The following is an 18,674-nucleotide window of genomic DNA, read 5'->3' on the forward strand; positions in this document are numbered from 1 at the left end:
AGTTCCATACAGAGGATTTCACTGTGTACCTGATCCAATGTACACAAGGAGAACAGTCACCACTTTAAAAAGTTGCACCAGAGTTACCCACTTTGATCAAGTACAACCACTGCAAGCAACATATCTACGCGTCATCATACTACAACAATTAGATAGACTAGTAGTTCTTGCTGCAGACAGAAAACACACCTGGCACACAGGACACCCAAACTGATCAGACAATACAAGACAAACATGCTTAACGACTGGTTGCATACAAGGGAATTACGGGTGTGAGTTGCCACTCTAGGATAAAGAATGTCCATGTTACCGAGCAGTGGAACAGGGTGCATGTCAACGCAGTACTGCATTAACAATCACAAGGACCGATTAGCAGCTGCAGAAGGCCTGATAGTTGTTGTTTTTGCCTCTACAGAATGAATACACAGTAAAATCCTTAATTTAACTCTGAGTGTACAAATGGACCCATATGGACTCAAATGGACCCGCAAGGGTCCATTATAAGCACTCGCAACTATAACTATAATTATATTGTTCACCACTGTCGTCATTATAGTTGTGGTGTGGACTCCAAGTGCGCCATTCACTTGTGTTAAAATTATTTTTAAAACAATATCTTAGATAGCCTATAGTTAGGACTGCCCATTTCACCGGAGACTTTACAGTATGGTAAAAGGAAAGGAGCACCTAAGTCTGTTATTAGAGGGAATTGACGTCAACACTGAATATTGCAATTTTTTTGTTTTTGTTTCATGTCATAAATATGTCCTGTGGTCACCAAAATGAGCTGCATTCATTACAAACACCACGACGGAAAAAGTAGAAAAATATGTGACACGCACTTTTGGTACAACATCGCGATGTTAGTAGGCTACAACATCGGCCTTTACAGCACACAGCCACACATGAACACAATGTTCAAACAATCCCTCAAACATTAATTCATTTAGACCTATAATGTGAAAAAAAACACACACAAACAAGACATTCCTATAGAAACAACAATATAGAGAGCTTAGATCTAAACAATGCGTCCCAGAAATGTCTCGTTCTCTCACACCTAACCACCACGCACGCATACTGTACGCCCGCACGCATGCACACGATTACACCTACAGTAGACGTACACATGTAAGAGGTCAGAAAAGATAAGTCCTCTGGTTACAGTATGCATGCTTCTGAATTAGCCCAAATCAACAGTATGGTTGTGTGTCATGCCAGCAAGCACAAGGCTTGTAGGAACAAAATGGGAGAAAATTCAACCCAAAATGCAGTTGTAGCCCTTGCTAGCATGAATAACCTAGACCTAAATGAATGGCAGACATATAACTTCTTCGACACACATGCATGCACCACACGCACGCACGCACGCACGCACGCACGCACGCACGCACGCACGCACGCACGCACGCACACACACACACACACACACACACACACACACACACACACACACACACACACACACACACACACACACACACACACACACAGATATAACATTTAAACGACCATCCATTTACTCATTAACTGATTGTCACTTCACATCTGTGACATCCACACAGTAAAGTCCTCAGTGATAATTTAACTGCGAGTGTGAAAATGAACCCAAATGGACATGGGACCATCTGGGTCCATTTTTACCTCCTCAAATTAAAATTAACACTGAGGATTTTACTGTGCACCCTTGGAGAAATTATATTGATGTAGTGATATGTATAAAGTATAGTTAATACACCAACTCTGGTTTTCGTTTGTGTGCCGACCTTCAAATTTGTTTTCGTATTTTACCTGTCTGTCCAACAGATATTCATGTCATCTAATCATTTCTAATAATACCATTTAACATGTGCTATTTCCTAGATTTTTTTAATGGTATTACACGTTTTATAAGCTCAATTGTCTCTGTTTGTGCCCTGTCATTGTGCTGCAATATATCTATTGCACCTAAAGCTTAATTTATATTTAGTTGCATGCCGGTATCGTGTGCCAAAAATAGCCGATCTACAAGCTCACAACACGTCATGATGTGATGTGTTATGAGCTTGTAGATCCGCTTTTTTATCTTAAGGCGTAAGCTTTGGTGTGCTGTGGCGGTGGTGTGTCTTAATTGCCTTAAGGGCAAATGCTAGTTTCAATCTTTTTTTATTTGTGCTTAATCTGAGGAGTTACCATTATGTAATGGCTTAATATAATCTGTTATAGCATATAGATAGAATACTGCATATGTCAGTCTTAACAGTCTTCAAAAGAAGACTAAGGGTTTTTCGTATGTGAATTCTTTTGACTTGAACGTGCATGCAAAGCCACAAAAGTGGACTGGGATTTCACACTACAGTGCCAGCATAGAGATTGATCCTGAACATAAGATGGCACTGCGGTACAGCTTTGTAATACCAACTGTAATGTAATACAACCGTATAAAGATTTCAGTCCACCAGTGCCAATGTGGAATCTTTTCTGTTATAATTTAGACATTAAATATAGCCAAATACTTTAAATTGGAGGTTTAGAAAAAATATTGTCCACTGTCTGTTCAATGGTTGACCTCCACCAATAAATGCCCCTCCCCCAACTCCCATAAAGTGAAAGGGATAAACAAAAACTCAATTAACTTTTATGAAAAGATGAGCTAAAAGAATCAACTGCCAGCCACATTCTCTTGCCTCATCTAATACACGTACAAGTGCACACCCACATACACTTACATTACCATAATGCAAGCAAACATCATGTTATAATATATGGCGGTGTCACATTCATCACTTGTCCAAAAATCCCATTCTGCAGAAATGCCAGTGTTACCCACTGTTAACAATGGCATAAACCTTGTTGGACCACTGTAGCTTTCAATGCTTTAGTGGTTTAACATCAGGAGGGGATAAAAAAGGACATTATATTTAGGCTACATTTAGAACACTGAACACTCTAAAACCTGCATCAAAATATACCCATTTACAACAAGGAATCCCCTGAAATGCATATACGCGTTCTATCCATGTGTTGAGGCTGGATGCATGCAGGACAAGAAAATCCAAATCTTAAAAATTCAATTTTCTCTTTCTGAACGTATCCAGTCTTAGGCTGAGGTGAGTGTGCTGGAATGTCTTATGGTAATTGTATTGTGTAAACAGTAGTTGCTTTAGGTATTTCTACGGTAGGCCTGGCTCCAGTAGACAGTTTTGTTATTATTTTGGTATTTTTTTCATCTTGGAGAGAGAGAAAGATAGATCAAAAACCAGGTGCAGGTAATCTGCTTTCTATCTAGGCAATCTGCAGGTAATCTGCTTTCTATCTAAATTGTACAATTGCTAATTCATGGTAATTTGAAATTTGATCTTTTGTAAGCCGGGCCAATGGCAATTCAAAAGTGTTACCTTACATTATATATTCTTTTTACCTAATATTTTAATTGTATTTATGTAAATCATATGAGCCAATGTACAGATGACCAAAAAATAAATAAAACACTGTATTTCACACCATTATTTCCAACAATGCCAGAAATTAACATTCTGTCTTAACCGCAAACCACAGTAGTACAATTTGCCATCACAGTTTTTCTTGGGGCCAGGATATGTACACTTTTGTGAGACATCAAACGTTATGAGTGCCAACATTCTGGATACCACAAAGTTGCACTAGAACGGTCAAATCTGTTGTTGTCATAATGTGAATACTTATTTCTATCTCTGTATGTTCTCCAATTAAACACCATGAGTGGTATCAGTATAAGAATGACACAATCCATTTCATAGGATTCTGGGCTTACAATGGAGGAGGCTGCCTGTTCTTTTGGAGTTTACCGGGCAGTGCTGGAACTTGGGGATGTTCTCTCTAGTGACATGCTGTGTCCAGCGGTAGGTACAACACTGCCCTCTGGAGGTTATTCACTTTTACTGCAACACTTGACCTTGTGTTTCAGGCAACTTCGTTGCAAGGAAACTACCTGCAGCAAGGGCACCGGCAGCAAACAAGATGGGCACAGCCTTGGTGATGCCAACAAAGGACTGGAAAATACTTATGCCCAGGACAGCAGCCAGCTTGCACAGAGCATTAAGGAAGCCAAATGCTGTGCACCTGGATGAAAAGACAATAGGGGAAATATAGTACATCAAGAGGAATTCCCATATACTAAGTTCTTCTTCAGAGGAGCATTGAGTTATCTAGTACACTAGGTCATGACATCATGAAGCGGATACAATTATGGTCCCATGCAAAGAATTACAAAAGTATTAATTATTAAGTAATGAATTAATCATAGCATGTTTTCATTGCAAAGCTATCACATTGAAAACACCATATCTCAGTCATTTTTGGACTTTCTAGAATCAGAATCAGTTCTATTTGTCACATCACAGTATTACAGCTGTGGGTGCAATTATTTTTGTTTGTGCACTCTCCATCATTTTGTAGTATTCTGTGAGAAGAGAGAGTCTATTTTAAATATATTTTCGCCATATATTTTTACAGAATGATTCAGAATCCCTTAGGATGTTGTGCCCTCTGTAGTTTTTGGCAACCTTGGTGAATTCAATTCAATTCAATCTTTATTTCAGACCCAAGGGCGATCCATATCACAAATAAAAAACACCATACAAGATGAGTGAAGATGAGTACTATATAAATATTGAGTTATATTTAAATAGAGAAATGTGAGACTATCTGATTCATTATTTTAAATGCAAGTGTTTAAATTTTAGTTGTAATCATTTCTATGTTTTGTGGGAATCACTACTAATAACTAATATGCAGTGTCTCCCATGATTTACAGTACAATCTATAGGTTGTCTTATGACCAAAAGGTTTTTCCTGCTATCACTCATGCAGTTTGAGCACTTAGCAAATGGTTGAGCATGTAAAAAATAAAGAGGAAGGTTTATTTTCTAGTCTCTGTCTAAGGAGTTTTATGGTGTGCGAGTCTTTCACCACTTTAGTTCCTCTTAGTTTTTGAGACCACCGCACCTGCTTTAATGTGACTTTAATGTGTCTCTGCCACATTAGGTTGTGCAGTAGAAACAGATAGGAAATCGTGAAGTGATTGACCTGCCTTCTAATTCATTTCAATGAGAGGCGAGCAGGCAGGTACAGTATGGTGTATGGTGGCGTGGACAATCTGACAGGCAGAGCGACAAGCAGGAAACAAGCAGTGAAACTGTTGCGTTCGTGCTTGTCTAACACATACGCCCGCCCGCGATAAAACTAAAACATTGTTGAGCTTTTTCCTACGTGACGCATTAAAATGCGCCTATTGACGCAAGGACCGCAGTCCGACCACCATGGAGCCGAAACGTGTCTGTGTCATATTGTCGTACTAAATTTAAATAAAATAAGTACCTATTGAAGGACACATAACATCCTCATCAATCTCCTTTTTATGACTTAGTAGGGTACTCAAGTGTTATAGTGCACACAAAAACACATTCATCTTTGTTACCTTTTATCTGAGGGGTAGAGCTCCACGGTGAGCACGTCTAGGGCATTCCATGAGGCAATGCTGATACCACCAAACAGACACAAGAGAGCGATCATTCCTGACTCATTACTGCCAAACATCAGGAAGAAGCAGCTGACGCAAGATATGACACTGGAGCCCGCTGTTAAGTGGTAGGAGGACAAGGGAAAAAAAACTGAGCTATAATTCAAGACATAATGCATCCCAGCGGCTGTCCTACAGCACTTGCTTGAATTTAATAGAGTTTCAAATCTGCGACATACCCAACATCCGCAAACGGCCAATTTTATCCATCAGCAGAGCCGACACAATGTTGCCTGGCAACACAGCCAACGTGCCGAGGAAGCTGACAAAGTATATCATGTAGGCATTGTTGTCATCGCTGAAGTCCAGCATGCAGCCCTCTTTGTTGTGGAGGAAGGTGCTGTTCACCAGCTTACAGTCGACAAACCTGTATTTGAACAAATCTAAGCAGAGGAGGGCAAGAGAGAGATGGGGGATATGTGTAAATGTTTCTGCTGCACTGAATCCTCAGCAGAAGGAAATTAGGAAATGTAATTGAGATTAATAAAATAAAAGAAACAATTAATAAATATGCCACACGTTTAATGTGTGCCTTTGAGTAAAATGTTGAGCTTAAATTATGAAATGGCCTGTTTGTGCTATCAAACAGTACTTAATTTGGATCAGCTGGCTTTAATTAAAATTCTTTTATAGACACAAAACATGATAAATGAATCACATTTGCTCATGAAGCTTATTTGCTGTTACCACAAACTGCTCAATTACCACCACTGTATTTGCTCAAACAAACCCGGAAAAAAAGAAAATGTTCGCACATACAGTCATACCGTGTTTCCCACATACACTCATGCAGAGAGACAAACCCTTAAGTGTACGATCTAAAATCAGATTACAATTTTGAGAACTGATCATTCGGATGATGATGTGATGTCATAATGAATCCAAAACACTTACATGCAAGAGAGTAACAGATGTGCTTATGGATAGAAGCATTAAAAACAACTAATGCACTAAAGTTTTTTCTTTGTTTAATATCCCACCGATTCATACTATGAGGGCACAGCCCTACTGTAAATTGTCATGTCAAGTTTATAATACAGCCAAAATGCAAATAAACTTGACTCTGATTCTCATTCTGATTAAATAGAGTGTTGTAAACCTTTGTTTACCTGTGTTGTAAAACAGACTTGCAATAAATGTGCAGTTTCTGAAGAAGGTGTTGGTAGAGGTGATGTCCTCGAAGTAGCACTCCTCAAAAATTGAGTCCTCAAACACCATGGATTTCATCTTGAGATTGAGGAACCTTATGGACAAAGTAAATGTACACAACTGTAAATAATCTATCTCTACTATATTAGTTTAAGTCTATGTATTTACATATCCTGTGCCCCCATGTAAGCCAGTAGTTCTAAGCCAGTAGTTGTAAATGATGGGCCCAAGGACACCACAGAGTCCTTGAGGGAGTTCTAGGGGGTCCCGAGTAAAACAAAGAACAGATTAATTTAAGGAAATGGTTAAAGACCCCTTTTGACAAATAGTTTTGAAATATATCGTTTGATTTTGAGGCTATCATGGCATGAATCTACTGTATATTAAGGTTGACTTGGTAAAAAGCCTGGATCTGAACGTGAATTTAATTCTGACCTCAACATCTCTGGAACAAAGTACAAACTTACTTATCATTGAAGTAGTGTCCTTCACGATGCACTTGGTTTTCTAAGGTGAAGTTAAAAGTGATATGCTCCACTCGTTCTTTGGAGAAGACCTTTGTGCGCGATGCATATTCCTGCTTCTGAATGTACTTGATCATATCCGGGAACCACACCGTCAGACCATAATAGCTGCAATTATGGTGAAGTTAATTGTAAAATCACAACAATCACAATAAGCAATACTAGCATTTAGCAAAACATTATCATCCTCATCATCATCATCATCAACCTTCATGTCACCTCAAGAAACCATTGAGGAATGTAATTTTTAAGGGCATCAAATGATAAATGTTTAAGAACATGGTTTAGCTTACCTGAAAGACATGGTAAACCAGACAGCCATCAGCATGAAAGTCGTTCTCTTATATTCTGGATTAAAGCATGCAAGGAAGTTGCTCCGCACCTATAACATGTCAACAAACAGTAAGAATGCTTTTGTGAAAGCTGATGTTGATGCGTTTTGTGCGAATCTGGTCGCCAGAGAAAATGTTGACACTGTATATTTCAGCAAAAAGAAATGTGACAGTGGAAGTATTTTAGTCCAAAAACTAGATGCGGTCCATGATCAATCCTAGATTTTTTAAATTCAAAGTACATTAAACTGAGAACATACCATTCACTACTCTGTCCCTGTCGGTATGCAAATCAAACGGCACAGAGTCGGAAGCAGCAGGCTTGGCAGCGTTCGGTGGCGCCACTCGCTCGGCCTGGCATGGGGGCACCTCACGGGGCTCAAGCCTGCTGCTGACGACACACCTGCCTTGCAACACTGACACAACATATCAGTGGTTTGCAGAAATGTACGGAAAGTAACGTTTTAGCACAAGACAAAAAAAAAACTAAGCTCACAGAGCAATTGGTGTTCTCATTGTTAACTCACTTAACTGATAATATCTGACTAAGATCTAGCTGATGGTGAAACACTTGTTTTCCTCTCACCTGTTTGGTGAGGCTCATAATCTTCAACTTGTAGCGCTGCCAGACCGGCGTGTCTGTGCCAGTGTCCACCAACTCATCCATCTGTTTCACTGTCTTGATCGTAGTGACCTTTAATGGACCAGACATTCCTTTTAGCCTAGGGCAAGTATGATTTTTCACATCTCTTAATCAAATGAATTTTAACAATTAAGTATTTAAGATATTTTGACTCATGTACTGCAGCCGATTAAATTACAATTTAATATTTGTAATTTAATAAATTACAACAAAAAAAAAGTAATATTTCTTAAGGTTAATATGAGCATCAAAACAATATTTTAAATATATTCTATTTGCACATTCCATACATAGGGCTGGACCACAGATGGACAAATGACATCATCAACTTGCGACAGGCGTTATTCCCCTTGAGTAAAAGATGAACTATTTCTAAAATAAATAAAATATCTAAGGTGCTTTACATTTTTTATTTTAGTTATAGTGGGCAATTATAATGTATTAAGGCATATTAGGATCCTTTTTAAGAGGTTGTTTGGGTGCTTTGCGATTGTGACATGCATAATCATGTCAAGACCAAGAGGCCATCACCTCTACCCACCTGACCGCAAAAATGCATGATGTTAAAATAGGAAGGATAAAAAATGACAACATTAACCAGCAGAGTAGTGAGCACAGATAAACTTGTAAAACTAACACTGATGTTACTTACAGTAAACACACTCTCTGAGTGTCCCTTTGCTCTCATGTTGGTATCGTGAACTTGCTTTAGAATCATCCAGCCTTCATCATGTTTACCATTCTGTTGGGAAATGACAGCATTCGATCATGCATTATCTTAAGTAGCGCACATAACTTCTAAACACTTCAATGTGTTACTTTTTGCTGATTTGAGCGAATAAACAACACTTCAAAAGAACCAAACCGTACAAAGATGTTTCATATTATGTCATGGGTATTATAATTTGTTTAATGCTGCAATCCGGAACTTATTTGAATGAATAAAACGTTATTTTAACCAATCTTTATCATAGAGTATGCTAATACAATGTAACTAGTACATCTGCAGTGGTTGTAGGTGTCCCTTCTCTTCCATTGAGACATTTTGACCCTGGCGTTGGTTCAAGTACAATATCTTCACTTTTTTCCATTTCCTGAAAAGTTTTAGGCATACAAGGTTTCCACCCGACAGCAACGACTGCAATCTGTAACTTACAGATTGCAGCTTTAAAACCCCACATGGGATGTCATCAATGCCTACATGATATGCAAAGAAAATTGAATCACGCACCACATGGAAGACCACAGTGTCTCTCTGCAATTGATGTATGTGATTACCTTGCCGTCGCTCTGCATAAGAGAGTTTGCTAAATGCCTAAATTGAAATAAAAAAAATGTAATATGTCATATTAACCTCCAGATAGAAGCGTGGGCTTTCTGGCATTGCCGTGAGAGCAGCGATGGCAGCAACCGAGGGGAACGCGGCCACTAGCACAAACACACGCCAGCTGTGGAACTGGTAGGCAGATCCCATCTGGAAACTCCATCCTGTGAGGAGGGAGGGAGGGAGGGAGGGAGGGATGAGCTCATGCCTCACTCTTTTCTATGACCGTCTCATTTCATCTCAGCTTAAACAATGAATAAACTAATTTCCTGTGTAAATACCACTCAGACTCAAGCTGGAACATGAACTAGGCCGTGGTCAGGGGTGTAGTTGACACGCAAGTTAGATGTCACCCGACGGATTGGTAGGCAACATTAGACTAGTGATGTTGGGGAAGTTACTTGCAAAATGCATTGCATGTTGCTTATTACTTTCAATTAAAGTTAATAAGTTATGTTACAATATGTGCCAAAAGAAATGCGTTACATAACTTTTTATTTAAAAAAAATATATTACTTCCCCAAATAACCTCAAATGAAAGACAAAGTGTCTACCTAGGTATAATATTAAATAAAAAGGGTAGGCTAACATTTAGCCTATCCTTTTTCATTTACTATTATGATTTAGCCACTAAAAGGACATATACAGTATAAGAATGCCACAATATTGTATTAAAATGCTATTTTAGCAGAGTACATTTCAATGTCATGAGGAAATACAAACAACACCCTCCGTCAGATTTGAATATGTATTTTGAAAGATCAAATCAAGTCTAAATGGTAGACACACTGCATTGTCATTTGTGTGCATGAATTCTTTAGAAGCTTAAATATAAGTAACAGTTTCTTTGACATAGTCATTTGTAAAAGTAATATTATATTACGTTATATCACTTTGTTACTTAGTTAATGCTTAATGCATTACGTAATGCCCTAACAATGGTGGTCTGTTTAACTTTAGTAGTTATTTGATGATTCATGTAATAGCCTGAATAATAGGCCTATTTGTCATTTCACAGAGGTAGCCATGAACTTTTTAAACAATTGCATTGTAGAACAATGTTTCTTTATCTGTTTCATCTACCCTACAATAAAGTAGATCCCCTGCCAGTAGAAATGGCAACCCCTGTACAGGTACTTTAGGTATTATGTTGTTTTATTTACCATAGTGAGGGATAATAGCCCAGGCCATCGCAGACGCGTATATGCCGCCAATCATCCAGAACATACACAGCCAGCTGAGGTGCTCTCCACGCTTCTCTTGGGAAAGAAATTCAGAATAGTAGGAAAACACGATGGGAATGGAGCCACCAATCCTGCAAAGATGAGAAACTAAATGAGCACTAGACATACTGAACAACAGATCCTGCACTTTATCAACAGGAAAGGTATGCACAACAGCTTGTGCAGACCTTTCTGTGCAACATACAAACACAACGTTCCAACCACAAGTTTGGTCTTCGTCAGGTTAATGAATTAACTTGACCTTTATCTAACACAAGCCGAATTACCCAGCGTTGCCGGCGTTATTGCGCTGTCAACGCGTCATTTTGTAATGTCAATCATTTCATTGTGTTCAGGTTTCGGTACACAGCATTGGCCAGGTTATTGTGTGGGTGAAATAGACTTGTTCTCTCCCTCCCTCCCCCCTCTCTCCCCTCCGTGGCCTGAGATTTCTAGTTGCACAAAAGTACAAAGGTTTACGAGAGAGGAAGTACCAAAAAACATACAAAAACATACAAATAAGGGGGTCTAATAATGGCATGGCTTATACTGTATGTGGACATCTGACCAGTCTATGATGTCAGTCATCTATGACATATCTCTGATGACTGGTACATGGATGTACAGTATGGAGGTACTTCCTTGGCCTACTGGCAGCTTGCAACAAGACATTCGGCACTGATCGGTCCAGAGGTTTACGAGATTAGCCCTCGTAAACCCCAGACCCCCCCCCAACACACACACACACACACACACACACACACACACACGCCCCTAGCCTGGAATCCAGACTGATTGCTACGTTCGTAGCGAAGTGAGAGAAAATAAACCGGCGAATGTCGCGAATCAGTCTGGATTCTAGGCTAGCTCGCCCCCTACGGAGTCATGTCGTAAAAATCACAATATCAAAAGACAGGAGACATTACCATCATTCAGGTGTGTCATAAGTGTCATATATTGATATTGAAATTTAAATAGGCAACACTGGGTACTATAGACAATAAATCCATCAAATTTGCCAACTTACAGAGTATCAGTGAATTGCAATGACAAATCACAGGAAAACATCATAGGGTAAAAAGCCGACATATATCAATTAGATCAAACAAATGCATCAAAGCCTAGTCCTGCACTTTAGACATAATCTAATTATCACCTACAACTTCATATGCATTAAAACTACATTTTGTACATGTTGTACATTAGTGATTTTGGTGGTTGCTGGCAAGATGTAATGGATAATTCTTCAGTATTATCCATGGTATCACAATATCCTGTATATGGATATAATAGATACATGATAATAATAGTCACACCATCTCAGAGCATGTGCTCAAATGCTTCAAGACCTTGGCTCTGTTAAAAACTCGAGTGAGAATACAAATCACTTTTTCCTTCATGACTGAATAACAGAAATGTTCTGCTTGGCATGGTGACTAGCATTAACCACAGCTTGTGGCAGCTAGCCTAAGCTGGCTTGGCTAAAGTACAGAATCCCTAACCTTTAATTTACTACACTTGTTGATTCATTGGCTGGGCCAGATATTTGGTCTTTGTCACGAGAGCATTAACACTATTCTCTTTTTCTGTATACTCTGGTTACTGTGTAATCATGGCTAGCAATGAACATGAGGATAGAATCTCTGTGGGAATGTGGCTGATATAACCACAAAGCCACATGACTTCAGGCCCCAAGTATGCCAGTTGGGATCCAGAGCAGAAGGCAAAACAGTACTACATAATCTACTGTATAGATTATATAGTACTGTTTTTCCTTCTGCAAAACAGTAGAAATCGTCATTCATTACAAATGGGAACAGTATGACATTTACCATTAGCTGTGTAATTGTTCTTCCTTATACAATAACTCAGGATGAGCACTTATTAGCTTTTTCTTGGCAGTTAGGAGAATTGATTGTAATATTATGGGCAATGGCCCATTCACTGGATCTCTATCAATGAAAGTTATTAGGCTTTTGTGGGCACAGAAAAAAAGCACTGCTTTATGAAAGTTTGATTAATTCATTTCCATGAACTCACCCGACACCAGAGAGGAGACGACAGAAGAGAAAAGTGCTATAGCCCTGAACAAAAGACGAGAAGAAGGAGAAGACACTGTTGATGGAGAGAGAGATGAGAAGAGACTGGCGACGACCTATCCGGTCTGCCAGGGCCCCCCACAGGAATGCCCCGACCATCATCCCAAAATATACAATCAGGCCTGCAAGGACAACAACAAAAAGGTTAGTGAAATGTTCAATACTGTGCTGCCGCACCACACACACACACACACACACACACACACACACACACACACACACACACACACACACACACACACACACACACACACACACACACACACACACACACACACACACACACACAGAGAGAGAGACACACAGACACACACACACACACTCTCTCTCCCCTGCCATACTTTAACCACTTAAACCCTATATAGTTTGTTGACTAGCACCCCGCAGGGCTCTATACTTGGTCCGCTACTTCTTACCCCTCTACACCAAATCTCTTCACTAAAAATAGCAGCTCTACAAGCTCAAAACATGTTGCGTTGCGACCCATTGTGACATTGTAGATCTGCTATTTTTGCCAAATGTTTGCAGCAGAATATGGATGTTAGGGTTTAATCTGGTTTAACGCTATACAAACAAACAATGCTTTCATTGGTTTAATTAGTAGTAACTGTCTTTCTTAGCAAAAATAAATAAAGGAAACAAAATAAGAAACAATGATAACAATAAGCTTCATGGAGTTTCCCTTACCCAGCATGCTCTTGTTTGGTTCAGAGAGACACATGTCCCTCTCGGCACTGGGCAGGACAAAACCAACCACAAAGATCTCCACACCATCCGCCATGAGAGCCAGCCCCAACACAAAGTACAGGGTCCACTGGAACTTGCCGTGACCGCATTCTTGCAGAATGGTCTCATACTGTTGAGCCAACTCCTCCTGGTCCTTCCTCCTCTCAGCCTCCGAGACCCCCATGTCCCTGAACTGCTCCCCTCCGTCCCTCACTGAGCCGGGGCCTCCACCCAGACCGTCCTTGTCTGACTCTGCCCTGGGGATGCCCTGGTACTCTCCCTCGTATATCTCGTCGTCCTCGTCGTGGCCCTCTGTGGAATCACTGTGGCCGCCCTCGTCATCATTGGCCGCCTGGCTGTCACCACGGTAGTAGTCTCCTCCCTCCTGGTTGCCTTGCGCAGGGAAGTCATCATCGTCTTCCTCAAAGCGGCTGTAGGAGCGCTTGCTATACTCGTCAGACACTTTGTCGACACTGCGGCCGACCTTCTTGGAGGCTTGCCGCTTGACTTCTTTGGCAATGTCTTTGGCACCTTTTATGAAAGCAGTCCGGTTTTGGTAGCCGTCCTCCATTTTGAAGAGGTGCAGCAGATTTGTCCAAGAGGCCACCTGAATCTAACACTTTTTGCTGTTCAGAATATCCCCCAGAATTAGCCACAGAACCACTAAAGTTGTCTTCTTGGCTGAAAGAAAAACACACAACTGTAAATAGCTGTTATTTCACAGAATTAAATCAGGGATGGTCATGGGTGAACTCAATTTAACTCCATTTCACAGCTGTGGACATTTTTCACAGTTTCTCCTGCATTATTTTGCCTGTTTTTGAAAAGGACTTTTAAAAAAGTCTCCCATTTAGCATTACATCAGATTCCTCAAAAGGATTTTGATTAAATAAAAATGATGCTGAAGATAAAGAAAACAGTTAAACAAAAATGCCATGCTGTGAGAAGGTTCAAGGGGTAATGAAAATTAGTTGAGTAAGTGGGATGTAAAATCCCACTTCAATCCCATTTCATTAATCCCTGTTACAACATAAGATGATATAGTGCCAACTGCATATATCACCCAGACAAAGCAAGAATATTTTCACGGATGGTCGACCAAGGGCCAACAGAGGCAGTGAAACCCCTGCCAAATGCCAAATGCCCTCTCCAGTTTCAAAACAATTAGGTTTATTCTGGGTCATACACATATATTAGGCCTATGTGTAGATTATGCAACAGGTTGCCTATGCCAGTGGTTCTCAACCTTTTCAGGCCCCCAAAATAATCATATTTGAACTGGGGACCGCCCACCCTACATTCCAAGCACTTGGAATGTAGGAGTTGATTCATTACATTTTGTTTGACTCGGTTCCACAGATAAATATTGTGAAAATAGCAAATCTACAAGCTCACAAAGCGAGGCGTTGTGCCAAACAAGCCAACCTTGTAGATCGGCTATTTTCAGTTTTTGCCTCTTATATTATTTGACATCAATGTCAATGTTTGACCAGTTTTTACTATTCTCTTTCCACAAAAACCTTTCCCCAGCAGAAATGGAAGCGACAAGCAAAAGAGAGCTGATTAAAACAAGAGCTACAGGTTTTTCATATGACTGTCTCCGCCAGGCCGAAAGGCATGGCCGAGTGTGTGTGTCCGTCATTCTGTCTGTGTACAGCTAATCTCTGGCCCTGTTGGCTTGATGCCAGCGAAACTGTGCACAAACACTCCCTGGGTGCCAGAGCAGAACCTCTGCCCCGAATTCTTCACATGGGCCTGTTATAGCGCCACCAGGAGGCCGATTTTTGCAAAACACATTTCTTGACAGTACTCCTACAGATTTTGTCCAAACATCCCGCAAATATGTACACAATATCTCAATATCTTATTAAACAAAATTGGACTTTCAGATTGCTAAGATTGGCTTCCAAAGTTTGCAGAAATGAACACAACATGCGATTTCCGAAAATCCGAAATTTTGCATGCACATGCCCACTAGGCCGAGGCCGAAATGCCACTTGAACATTTTCAAATCAGCCTCCTGGTGGCGCTATAACAGGCCGATTCGTGTTTTTACCTATAACTGCACTGATATGTATAAAACTTTTTCACATCTGCCTTTTATAGCGCCACCAGGAGGCTGACTTATGTAAAACCGTTTTTTTTATATTACTCCTTCAGATTTTATCCAAATTTCACTCAAACGGTACACACGATCTCTATAGCCATGTGATCAAGAGGGATCTGTTTGATTTTTCATATTCCATCCTGATTGGCTAAGATTGCAGGAGTTGCCCGTTTTTTTTGCATGTGGAAAAATGTACGCACAGTCGCACTACTTGAGGAACACATTTTTACATTGCCCTATTATAGCACCACCAGGAGAGCGATTTTTGAAAAACATTTTTTTTTATATTACTCCCACAAATCTTGTCCAAACATTATCACTAGTCAAGTGATCAAGGCGGATCCGTCCGATTTTTCATATTCCATCCTGATTGGCCACTTCCGACTATTGCTGGCCCACAATAACCTACCTGAACTAGCAGAGACCTGTGCTCCGAGGAGCACTTTTTCTAGTTTGACATCGTTCACGGTGATATAGCCTCCTCCTCCTTCTCACCCATAGAGGTATAAAAATATAACGTTCTCACCACAGGCTGTGGCCAACCAATGCAGCGCTATGGCACGTGCCTTCTTTCAGAGTGAGGGAAAAAAATGATGGATGGGGGGGAAGACTGACTGGGAGGGAGGATCTCTCCTCTCGTTTTGACAATGGTTTTCTTTTCGTCGCTATTTTCTTTTCAGATGACACACGCACCATCACTGCGAGTTTCCTCTTGCAAGGTCAAGCAGGCAGATGGCCATCATCATCGTAACTTGCAGAGAGACAGCCATATTAACGCAGTCGGTGGCATTTGATTGCCATCGGCGGAGAGTGTCGTGATGAATGTGCCAATCTGGACACCTGAAGATAATATCGACCAACGCTGTAGCCCCACACGCAGTCTGCTGAGGAGCGGACAGTAGAATGTGTGGTTACTATCTCTCCTCGCAAGGGGTAATGAATAGGCCACATGCTGAGCACTTTAAACCCATATGCATCTACAAGCTCACAGCAACTGTTGTGAGCTTGTAGATCTGCTATTTTCAAAAACTCTCGCAATAAAATGTGGATTTTTTTTTAACACAAATGTTCCTCTGTGGGATATTTTCATGAAAATATTTGAGAATCACTGGTTTAAATAATGATTAAAACCAATTGGAAGCAAGCCAAGCAAGTACACTTTAGAAACAAGCCCAAATAAGAACACATAAATCGTTGCTTGCTACATCCCACTGAAATGTCTCATACGCTGACCATGCCCTGGTCGAATAAATTAACAGTATTTTGAAGAAGCTCTAGGCCTAGTCATTTCTAAAATTCTACAAGCTATGTGTTCAATCAATGATGATGCTGATGTGATGATTATGATGATTATGATGTATGATGATGATGGTGGTGGTGGTGGTGATGATGATGATGAAATGGGCCGTTATACCAGTAGCCAATCTTAAATCTTTAAATGTAAAAAAATAAAAAAATAACTATATAATGTCAAGCCTGACACCTGTACTGATCCCAATAACACACTGCGAGGATCCCGTCACGACCTGGATGGATTCATTCGATTATCGGCCCACTTTAGGCTACAAATCAACCAGATATCTTCTTAATTGCCATTTATGAATCCAGTTGTTGGAGAACACGCCCATCGGCTATGATTAGCCCACATAGATTACATTACATTGAGGAAAAACCTTAACGGCCACTCGTGGATTAATTTCAGTCGTGGGAAATATTAGGGTCTCACCTTGATCGTGCAAAGGTTAAATGATCCCTCTTTAGGTTTGTAAAGCGAGGTGTGGTGGATGGTGTGATGATGATGATGTGCTGCTGCAGAGCTGTTGCTGCTGCTGTGGAGCGACTGATGCTGTTCACTCTCCAGTTTGTGTGGATGCTGGAGTCAGCGTTGCCATGTCCGCTTATTATAAGTGACTTTGGGCTTATTTTTCTGTGAAGTTGCTTGTAAATATTGGTGGTTGCGGTTTTTCGGACTTGTTTCTAAAGCGTAGTTGCTTATTTTGCCTTGTTTCACAATTTGTTTTATGACGTGGCTCTCAAATATTTTCATGTCATGATGGACCCCCAAATTAATATGTATTTCAAATACATATTAATACAGTATTTGTCCCCCCCGACCCCCTAGCTGGTCCATAGTTAACGGCTCTGGACCATGCAGGGCTACCGAACCCCTAACCCCCATCTGGAAATGTTTAGTGCCAGGGAGTCCCGTACCAGATTCGTGTTGTTCGAATATTTCACTTTTTTAAAACAAATATTCACATTCTATTTCAACGTTTTGCGATGCGACGCGTTGTGAGCTTGTTGATCTGCTATTTTCAATGTGGCCTATTAAAGTGCCCTATATAGTTGCTTCTTTTGGGCTTGTTTTCCTAGACCTGGTTGCTTATATCGCTCACTAAATCTGGCAACGCTGACTGGAGTCCACCACGCCAGCCGAGCCGATTGGAGCCCGGTTCTTACTTCGGTTGCGTGACGGTGTCGCGCGCCGAAGAAGAGCCGATCTACAAGCTCACGGTGGGTGGCGGACGCCACGCGTCTTGGGCTTGGAGGTCTGCTATTCTCGACCGTTCCTCGGCGCGCGACACCATCGTGCGACGGAGCATAGATTTAGGCTGCTTCACTTGCGATGATGCGAGCATCAGAGGAGAGGAGAAGCCCCCTCCCCCCCTATATGCAACCCTCACAGAGACACATTAACGCAGTGCTTTTCAACCCTTTTCATGTCAAGGTCCATTATTTATTCGGCATTTGAGGCACGGACCACCGCTTGACGAGATTTAGCCTCCCAGACCCAAGACTTATACATTTTGTTATCGTTGGACTTGGATACGATTTTGATCCACAATTCCATGCTGTATTGATTGGAGAGATGACAGGCAAACGTTGATCAACATAACAATTCTTTCATTATTAGTATTAATGCAGATGTTTAACAATAATTTAACTCGTTAGAGCCTAAAATGAAACCAAATGGACCCGTAAGCGTATGGGTCATTTTACACTCTCAA

At 40.6% G+C, this 18,674-nt stretch overlaps 1 protein-coding gene across 1 annotated transcript; it reads right to left on the bottom strand.

The window, feature by feature from the left end:
- Positions 1–3,896: 3,896 nt before the first annotated feature.
- On the bottom strand, positions 3,897–14,130 carry LOC311062173 (synaptic vesicle glycoprotein 2A-like; the record flags this gene model as incomplete). Its single annotated transcript, XM_084081017.1, has 12 exons — positions 3,897–4,080; positions 5,438–5,597; positions 5,719–5,922; positions 6,649–6,782; positions 7,156–7,320; positions 7,506–7,594; positions 8,131–8,238; positions 8,840–8,929; positions 9,542–9,675; positions 10,675–10,826; positions 12,775–12,955; positions 13,521–14,130. 12 exons carry the CDS (start codon positions 14,128–14,130, stop codon positions 3,897–3,899), a joined length of 2,211 nt encoding a protein of 736 aa, XP_083937143.1.
- Between the last annotated feature and the right edge of the window lie 4,544 nt (positions 14,131–18,674).

The sequence above is a fragment of the Gymnoscopelus microlampas genome (genome assembly GCF_963454915.1).
Source record: "Gymnoscopelus microlampas genome assembly, chromosome: 15".
NCBI classification, from domain to species: Eukaryota; Metazoa; Chordata; class Actinopteri; order Myctophiformes; family Myctophidae; genus Gymnoscopelus; species Gymnoscopelus microlampas.